Here is a 9,992-nt window from a genome sequence, read left to right as displayed (position 1 = left end):
TTATCATAATAAATGTCACATTTCAATGAAGTTTAAAGACTGATTTCTGCTCCAGGGCGAGGGTTGTATAGTTATAAACTCTTCTGTCTGACAAAAATGATAAAAAGCTAAACATATACACACTTCTGTTTCAGCCAATTCACTGAGATCAAGATCAATTAATAATAAAAAAAACAAAAGAGCTCATTGGTATAATAAGAATGAATGATGAAGCTTTATTAATACAACACTTTACACACACTGACGTACACAAAGACATAATAAATCTAGTTAAAAGCCATATTATAAAAATAAGTCTTTCAACGAGATTAAAAAGAGGACAAGGGGGTTGCTTGTTTGATTCCAAGTGGAAGGTATGAATATATATTTATGATTATTCTACATAGATAATGATTTACCTCTATTTATAACCCTTATTTAAGTCAGGCTCATCTTGTTTTTCTCATCCTTATTTGAATCAATTGTTTGTGTGAAATGATGAAATGAAACGCTGCTGTAAAAAAAAAAAGGAAAAAAACGTGTCATGTGTCCACGTGCTTGTGAAGAGTAAGGTGTGTTCCCGGCGTGACGTCACGGCCGTACCTGAGTTTCGGTGGGGAAAAGGGGGAGGGACCGAGCCGAGTGGAAAAAACACAGCAGTCTGCGCTGGTTCCACAGCAGCACACGTCCTCTGGCTTGTTGTGGTTCTCCGGTCGGGTTTGTTGGTGGTCTCCGGTCGGGTTTGTTGTGGTCTCCGGTCGGACCCAGTCCAGGTGAGCACCGGGGATCGATGACGGTGAGCGGCCCGGGGCACGCGCACGGTATCTATATCCTGGGCGGTGCGGGCGGAAGGCCGAGAGGGCACGAGCTCCGCCACTTCCTGCTTCTCCACAGGTATGTGTCTGTCCTCGGTCAGTTTCCTGCTTTGTTTTTTTGAACTTTTCGGACCCGATCTTATTGTTGTTCTCACGTTTAGAAAACTCTAAACAACAACCCGGCACGAAGCTGTGAGGATGATGAAATCGCAGCAGCTTTCAAATGTTTGTTGAGTCGGGAGCTATATACAGTCTATGGTCGGGGGCTGCAGGACTTGTGTCCGATCCCACCTCTGCAGCAGGGTTTGTTAAGTGTCCCTGACAGCTGGTGGAGAGACCCCCGGGCTGAGCTGCTCTCTCTCCGGGTTTCAGACATGGCGGTGACCCCTCGGCGTGTGCGCCTGAAGCCCTGGCTGGTGGCGCAGGTGGACAGCGGCCGATACCCGGGGCTGGGCTGGCTGGACCGGGAGGCCATGCGCTTCAGGATCCCCTGGAAACACGCCACCCGGCACACACCCCAGCATGAGGACGAGGACACCATCTTCAAGGTGAGGACGGGCTACACTCTGTGGATGTTCTTTGTTTACTCTGAGTCAGAACATGTACACATGCTCCTCTGGTTCTGCCACACAAACAGGGAGGGACATGTCTCGTAGGCTTTTTGTCCAAACTGTTAGGAAAGGTTTATGGTGGGTCATGCATCATAAATACACTTAATAGCATACAATCTATTTCTGAAGTGACCTGTACAACATATGTACTTGTTTGTCCTCATCTTAACTTGTCTACCGATGTAACAAGTGAATATCTCGGTGTGTGGATGACTAAAGTTTGATCCCTTCTGTCCGATCGCTGTAGAAAATAGATCTTCGGCACATTTCTGGATCAGAACCACCGTTTTAAACCTACACCGGCGCAAACTGCTCAAGTCCCAGATTCAGACCCACTGGGAGATGGGATAGTATTCATATTCACATCGTCCAGGCCGCAAATTAATTTCAGCAGTCTATGATAGGCAGATAAACTCTCTGGTGCGTAGTAGTGAAGAGCTTTAGGCAGCACTCCTCTCTCCTCTCAGATGTCCATGGCTGTTTGTAAAAATGTAGGTCAAACAAAAGCTCTCCTAAAAAACACATCCGCTTCAAGTTTAATAAACACTTGGTGTGTGTGTGTAGGCATCCAGCTGTTTTAGATCTATGTTTGTTATGTAGGCAAACTACTGTTTTACTTAATACATATATAAAGAGAGACTTTTTATAAATCAATACCCACAAAAGTTATAGAAGACAAGAAAATGGATGCATATATATATCAATTTAATAATGGCAAACACAACTTTTACATCAGGTAATATATTGAACATGTTTTGTGTGGGATGGAAGTCTCCCTTAAATGTTTTGTAACTCCAGGTATAGCTTTAAATACTTTCCAAGTCTAAGAACTTCAATCATTGCCCATTAACTTTAATGCTACACATAGTCACCATATTTTACAAAAACAATCCAACCAACCGTGGATCCTGTGTAGAAATATATACAATCACCGGATTGTGATTGTGAAACCTGTTCAAATGATCCTCCAGGCGTGGGCCGTGGAGACCGGGAAGTTCCAGGAGGGAGTGGACGAACCTGATCCTGCGAAGTGGAAAGCCCAGCTGCGATGTGCGCTGAACAAAAGCCGAGAATTCAACCTCTTCTACGACGGCACCAAAGAGGTTCCCATGAATCCCCTGAAGATCTATGACGTCTGCGACATCCCACAGCCGCTCAGCAACCAAGGTACATGAGAGCTGGTGGAATATCAGTGAACCTCTTCATGCTCGGGATTCATTACATACTTTGTTTTACTTTATATTCACCTCACATGGTTTTTCTGTCACTCCACAGGCTCCTCAGACGCTGGCTCCTGGACTCCACATGACGAGGATGGTGGTGAGGAAGATACTCCAGATACGCCGGAATCTCTCCCTCCATACCCGTCCAATGGTGACTGAATTATTCTCATACTTTTTTGGTCGTGCAATACGAAAGCAAAGCAAAGTGTTAACACTATAATTGCATTAAATAAACAATTTTCTCTTTATAGGCCCCAGCCCGTCTCCCCTCATCATGTGGTCTCCTAAGGACCCGGACTCGCCCATGCAGTCTATGAGTGATTCCCACGAAGGCTGGCCCAAAGAGGAGCCGGTGAAAATGTGGCCTAAAGAGGAGCCTGTGGATGTGGAGATGCAACCCACCCCCCTGGCAGACATGCCCCCCGCTCCTCTGCCTGGTCCCATCCTGCATCCCTCTCCTCTAACCGAGGCCTTGTTCGCCTCCCCAGAGACTTGGATTAGTTCCCTCCCGAGTAAGTATGGATTCAAAAAATGCAGAAATCCATCGATCCCAAAAGACTGTTCACCTAAAAGCACCAACACATTTTTCTTGATGTGTCTTTGAGTATCGTATCCATTTTTTATTTGCAAAGCCCATTATCACAGTTTGCTTCAAAGGGCTTTAAAACCCGTGCAGGGTGCAACATCGTTTAACCTTAACCCTCGACTATAGAGTGAGGAAAAACTACAAGAAACTTTTTAACAGTAGAAAAAAATTATAATGATAATCACAAGTAAGGGATCCTTCTCCCAGGATGGACAGTTAGTCGACTCTGGATCTAGTGCAGTAGGCTGAGGTGTCCAGGTACCTGCCGTAGCAAGTGTAGTCTTAAAAAAGAAACCGGTCAATTTTTTTATATTATCATTATTATTATTATTAGCAAATTTTGTGAGTCCTCCTGCAGCACCCACACTTACATTTGCGACCCGGCTCTTTGCTGCGTATTTTCCCCCGTTTTCCAGTTTTGACGTTTCTCAGCAGTAAATGGAGCATTTGTTGGGAACTATTTACAGCACATCAGTATTTACAGCAGCAGAGGAATCGTGTTTTTGAGATCAACTCAAACTAAACCACGGCATCCCTGTACATAGTTCAGGAGAATGTGACCCAGTGCGTTATGTCTTATTTATGCTTATTTTAAAAGCAATTTGCCCATCGAAAAAACTTTAATATATCTGGGAGATTTCACTCGTGCGGTCTTAGGTGAGATAACGCTTTAGATCGAAGCATAACTTTACCTGCACATGAAACATGATCTTAACCGTCTTTTCTGTGCCTGTCCCTGACTCAGTGACAGACCTGGAGGTCCAGTTTCTGTACCGAGGGAAGGAGATGTGTCCCACGCTGAACATCAGTAACCCCCAAGGCTGCAGGCTGTTCTACGGAGACCTCGGCCCCATGGTCAACCAGGAGGAGCTGTTCGGGCCCGTGAACCTGGAGCAGCTCCGCTTCCCGACCACAGAGCACATCACCAACGACAAGCAGAGGATCTTCAGTAACCGCCTGCTGGACGTGATGGACAGGGGTCTCATCCTGGAGGTCAGCGGCCACGACATCTACGCAGTGCGACTCTGCCAGTGCAAGGTGTACTGGTCCGGACCCTGTGCTCCGAATCCAACTGCACCGAATCTTATAGAGCGGCAGAGGAGGGTCAAACTGTTCTGCCTGGAGTCTTTCCTCAGCGGTAAGCCGAATATTCATTCTACCATTGCTTAATGAGCACAATTAGAAAAATGCAACTTAGCATCTACTTTGATTTGAGTTAAATCTTTGCAGCCCTTCTCCTTTTGGAAAATGGCCTTATTTGAAGGAGTAATGTTTCCATGCTGTGTAGGTGTGATAGCTCAGCAGCGTGGCCAGACACCAGGCCCCCCTCAGTTTGAAATCAACCTCTGTTTCGGGGAGGAGTGGCCCGATGGAAGACCCAAAGAGAGGAAGCTCATCATGGTGCAGGTGAGAAATGTTGACGTCTTTTGTTTTCAGATTATTTGTGATACTCAACAGATGATGATGATAGTAACTAATCTCACAGGGCCTGTTTGAACACCGTACAATGCATAATTACTAAATGAATACCACAGGCCAGTAAATCTGATTCTTGTGCATCATCAAGCCAGGTTTGCAGCAGATGGGTTAATAATTAAAACAGTAAACTGCGTTTTGAGTCCAATTCAAACAGAAAAATCTCACTATGAACAATCTGCAACTGAGTAATGCTTCATTATTTTTAAGATAACCGAAGCTGTATATTAGTTGTTAATACAGTTTCAGATTCATTTTGTGTTGTCTCAAACTTATTCACTGCATACGAATATTTTACTTTATGACAGAAATGTTAAAAAATAGCAGAAAGCTGGTTGTCCCTCTTCTGTGGCTAATCGGTTGGTATCTCTGCAGGTAATCCCAGTGGTGGCCCGCATGATAAGCGAGATGTTCTCAGGGGACAACACACGCTCCTTTGACAGCGGCAGCGTTCGCCTGCAGATCTCCATCCCAGACATCAAAGACAACATAGTGACCCACCTGAAGCAGCTGTACTGTCTGCTGCAGACCCACCAGGGTCAGGATGGCTGGGGCTTGCCCCCTGGGTCTGGTCTGAATATCACCCAGGCCCTGCAGGCACAGTGAAACAGCAAACACTGTCTTTATATATATATATATAAAAAAATATATATCTTGTTCATTCAAACTGCTACTAAGAATTCCTATTGGTGGCAAAGAAGTACTTATTTGTGATCTTATTTAGACGTATGCATTTGCTTTTCAGCTTTTCTATTGTGTGACTGTGCGGCTTCAAAGCTTCTCTGTACATAAAGGCCTGTGGTATCCTGCGCTGTGTGTGTGTGCAGGAAGCGTGGACAGATGTGGTGACTGCACGGGCCAAAGTCCTGCTCGTCGCAAGGGAACCTTTAACACAGTTAATGAGTTACAGAAATTGCCCTGTGCCATATTTATCCAAAACAGGAGAGTGATACTCTCCAGGGGTGTTTCATGTCATTCAAGAAAGGGGGCAGAAAGCCACTATTTTGACCTTTCTATATATTTGAATCAACGCATGTATCAAGGGATTTGCGTGTTTTGGAGAAATATAGGTAAATGTAAATGAATTATTCCAGGGGTTTCCAGCTGTTTTAGATCCCAGTATCCTGTGTGCACAAGGAAGTTTTAACAAATGACAGAAAAATTCTTCCTGGCAGTTTCTGTCTTGAGTCATTTTATTTTTCCATTTATATTGTCGGATAGTAGGTTATTAATATCATTGATTTTTAAGAAATTTACTGTATCCTGGCAGCCACTTAACTGCACAACGTTCAGCAATAGGAATCTGTTTTAACATGGATGCCACTGCACTTTGAGGTGCTGAATTCTGTTGTATGGCTAGTTGAATGTAATGCATTTATCATGTGATTGTAGGTTTATTTTATCAATAAAAATGACAAAATATCCATTTGAGTTTGTGAATTAATGCATTAGTTAAAAACTTGGATTAATGCAACAATTTCTTTTCTAATTCCCTTTTGTTACCACATGAATTCTCAAAGTGCCCCCTAAATTTTGGTTGTAGCTACATTCTAGAATATTGTTTGTTCACATTTGTGCTACAGGTTTACATCACTCAGTTTAGTGCAGCTCTTTGCCCTCTGACTGTGCTAATGTGACATGACTGACCTCCAGTGGTTTGGTTCAACAGCCTCACATGCACAAGTGCAGCAGCATTGACAGCACAGGAAGCTCTATTACAGTTTTTCTCAATTGGTTTGGCTCATTTCACGAAACAGAAATGACATTCTCAAAACAACACGTGCAAACCTCCAAACCACTGGGCACTTGTTCACAACAGATGGAATATCTCATTCCTTTAATCAAATTGCAATTGTATTAGCACAACCTTGCACATGACAAGCACAATTTTCATATGATTTAGTAAACCTTTGCAAAGGTTAGGTACAATTGCCTTCAGTTAGCCCAATTACCAATTGAATATATCTTGCTGGTCTAAACTGAATGTTGCTTCTCAGTCAAGTGGTTGTTCTCTGCAGAACATGTTGGCATAATTTCCTTGTTTACATCATCACCTGCACAATAGTTCACTCCACTGTCATAATCTTTCAGGCACATAATACCATGAATAACATCATGGTATATACTGTAATATCAATCTCTTGGATCATCGGCTTAATTTTCAGGTGCAACTAGAACTTTACTAATCAAGGGGGAGTTTCACACATCCGATCACCAATCACACAGTAAGTTTAGTTAGCTGACAGGTGCTATCCATGTAGTATAAATGCTTCCATCAAATATCTAGAGCTTGACCAAGTTCAGTACAATTTATGACCATGGAAGCACCTGGCCAGGGAAACGACCAAGGGCAACTGCCTGCTTGAGGAAGAAGAAGAGGAAGAGGAGCAAGGGTGCGTGGTGGTGGAGAAGGGGGAAGAGGCAGAGGACGAAGACAACAATTTGTGCCAGATGAAATTCGGGCTACACTTGTGGACTATGTGGTCAACCATGGCCTAACAATGGCAGAGGCAGGTCGTCGAGTTCAGCCTAATGTGCCACGCTCTACAGTGTCCTCTATAATCCAAACATTCGCAGGGAAAACAGGTATGTGGTCAGTCAACTATGGAATTATTGATGGTAGAGTTAACTGAAGTATTCAAATTTATTGAACAAAAGTCAAAGTAAAACAACTAAATACAAATGGTAATAGTGTCTATTCCCACACACTTTTCAGTGTGTGGGACAATGTAAGCTTCCACCGTGGCCCGCTCATCAGGGCATGGTTCACTGCCCATCCAAGAATGCTGATGGTGCTCTTATCACCTTACTCCCCATTCCTCAATCCTATCGAGGAGTTTTTATCTGCATGGAGGTGGAGGGTCTATGAGCATCGGGCTCAAAACCAGAGGTCCCTTCTCCAGGCAATGGATGCTGCTTTTGGTGATGTCACAGCAGAGTAGTGTCAGGGATGGTTGCAGCATGCACGCAGATTCTTCCCCCGTTGCATAGCAAGGGAGAACATCAGATGTGATGTTGATGAAAATCTGTGGCCAGACAGACGAGAGCACGAGGATGAGCAGGAGAGTGAGGATGAAAAACTAGTGAAACTCCAGCTTTACTTTAGTTTCTTACTGTATGTGTTGTTAGTGTAGGCTATACCTAATTTTAGTTTTGATGTGCTTATTGTCCGACAGTATATTGTGCTGTACACATTTTCTGTTACTGTAACCACGATGTATGGCAATTACTGTAACAATTTCCTTGGCTGTATGACTGCAATAAAGTATTTTATGTGAAACCTTGAATTAATCTTTTTTCTGTTTACACATAGTATTCTGGAAAGAAAACATCTACTGTAACCATTCAGTGTCAAAGGACTGAGCCAAGATTGAAATGTGCACATGAGGGATATTTCTATGGTCCACTGCCATACTGACAAAACATCTAAACATTTTGACCTGTAGTGTTTAAACAATGCCAAAGGGACTTTCATTTTGGGGGCACTGACTATTTGTATGAGAAAAGGATTTAGTTTTGACTGATGAGTTGTCTGTTTTGAGAGAGATATGACCTTTTGCAGGTGTGCCATGGAGTTTTGCTGAACCATCTAGGTTATTTTGGCAAATGTATTTAAAGCTTTGAGAATGTCCTTTTTTTCCCCGAGAGATGAGCCACAGCAATCGAGAAGGAACTTTTCAATTTGGGGGCACTGACTTTTTATATGAGAAAATGATTTGGTTTGCTTGAGTTAACTGTTTTGGGTGAGATATGACCTTTTGAAGGTGATCCATGTAGTTGTGCTGAACCATATATATTTTGCCAATTGCACTTAGTGCTCTGAGAATGTCATTTCTGTTTTGTGAAATGAGCCAAAGCAACCGAGAAAAACTGTAAAACTAAATGTGGCGTTTGGGTCTTGAGCAGTGCTCGTCAACACCGCTCTTTCTCCTGTTCTCAGCAACACGTCTGTTGACTTTGAAGTTGAACCGGGCGCTTGTTAGGAAAATGAGCAGACAGATCTGAACACACCTGCTTATTCATGCTGTCATCTGTTTCTGTTATAACAGACAAACCTAAGCTTCAGACCTCACAGGGTCACCAATGGCATTAACTAGTAGAGCACTCAGTAGAGCACATATCTCCGTCAAGGCCCAACAGTCCCACATTTAAATTCACTACAGCTGGAATTTATTTGGATCAGTTCCAAATTTCTCTATCATCAATGTCAGTCTTCAAAACATGCCTGAACTTAAGAAATAACAATAAAAAAAAGATCCATTAATTATTCTCTGAGAAATAAAAAAAAAATGAATATCAGGAATATTGGACAGGTCCCCCTGATACAGATCCACACCAAACTTTAATGGGATCCTTCCAGTAAGCATCAATAAGCAGCAAAGCACTCCTTCACCTTTGTTTAAGCCAGGCAGAAGCCAGAGCAGCACCCATGTCAGACAGGGGTCTCCTGGCAACAGCAAGAGACTGGCAGCTGAAAGTCGAACTAGCGAGACAGTTAAGTTCCCAGACACCATCGCAGTGACCACGCTCAGGCCAGACATGGTGTCTTGGTCGTAAACAACCTAGCACGTGACCCTGTTGGAGTTGACTGGTCCTTGGAAAGTCCGAATTGAGGAGGAAGAGGGTCAGATGAGGAGCTGGTAAGTGAATGCCGAAGCAGGTGGTGGTGCAACCCCATCAAGGTCGGATCATGGGGTCGGATGCAGAGGCTTCACAGGGCACTTCAGACCTTAGCAATCAGGGGCTGAACAGATGGAGAGCCACCAGAAGTATAACAGGGGCTGCAGAGAAGGCATCAGACTCACACTACTTAGACACAGGCTACTTAGACACAAGCTGGGGGCTGATCACCCATAAATATACAAAAAGAATAAAGAAAAATTTAATTAAATTAAATGAATAAAAAAAAATAATTATAAAAAAGAAAACCTGCGTGCGCAAATCCTGCACAGTAGGTTTCTGCGCAGGATGTGCGCGCGCAGTTTTTTTTAAAAAAAATTAAACATTTAATTTAATTTAATTTCTTTATTTAATTAAAAAATTTTTTTTTAATATTTAATATGAAATGGTTATGGTTCATTTTTGTTTTTAAATTGACATATTATTATATATTGTGCAATGAATAGGTGGTTGAAGTCCTGCCAACACGACAGCCTGCCAAACTTACCCATGAGTTCGGACCCAGCTCCTGTGTCCACTGGTGTCCTGGTTCCACCCATGGCACCGTAGTGGCGTGGGGCTGGCTCATCCCTGCGGCCCAGGGAGCGCATTTCTCCACGTTGGTTCACAGAGAAGGCATCGA

At 43.3% G+C, this 9,992-nt stretch overlaps 1 protein-coding gene across 1 annotated transcript; it reads left to right on the top strand.

Moving 5' to 3' along the window:
- The first annotated feature begins 614 nt into the window (after nt 1-614).
- Nucleotides 615-6,114, top strand: irf6 (interferon regulatory factor 6). The gene is made up of 8 exons (XM_061069482.1): nt 615-873; nt 1,167-1,342; nt 2,377-2,572; nt 2,681-2,779; nt 2,880-3,140; nt 3,960-4,352; nt 4,503-4,621; nt 5,066-6,114. The coding sequence occupies exons 2-8, from the start codon at nt 1,169-1,171 to the stop codon at nt 5,294-5,296; spliced, it is 1,473 nt and encodes a 490-aa protein (XP_060925465.1). The 5' UTR covers nt 615-873; nt 1,167-1,168; the 3' UTR covers nt 5,297-6,114.
- The last annotated feature ends 3,878 nt before the right edge of the window (nt 6,115-9,992 follow it).

Source organism: Limanda limanda, chromosome 4 (genome assembly GCF_963576545.1).
Source record: "Limanda limanda chromosome 4, fLimLim1.1, whole genome shotgun sequence".
In the NCBI taxonomy this organism is placed as follows: Eukaryota; Metazoa; Chordata; class Actinopteri; order Pleuronectiformes; family Pleuronectidae; genus Limanda; species Limanda limanda.
The sequence above is the reverse complement of the archived record's forward strand: the minus strand, read 5'-3'. Positions and strand labels throughout refer to the sequence as shown.

Excerpts from the sequence above, each read along its gene's own strand:
- irf6 (XM_061069482.1), top strand. The coding sequence starts at position 1,169 with ATGGCGGTGACCCCTCGGCGTGTGCGCCTGAAGCCCTGGCTGGTGGCG. Across the intron at positions 4,353-4,502 it reads CCTGGAGTCTTTCCTCAGCG|GTGTGATAGCTCAGCAGCGT; the intron begins GTAAGCCGAATA and ends CATGCTGTGTAG. Across the intron at positions 4,622-5,065 it reads GGAAGCTCATCATGGTGCAG|GTAATCCCAGTGGTGGCCCG; the intron begins GTGAGAAATGTT and ends GTATCTCTGCAG.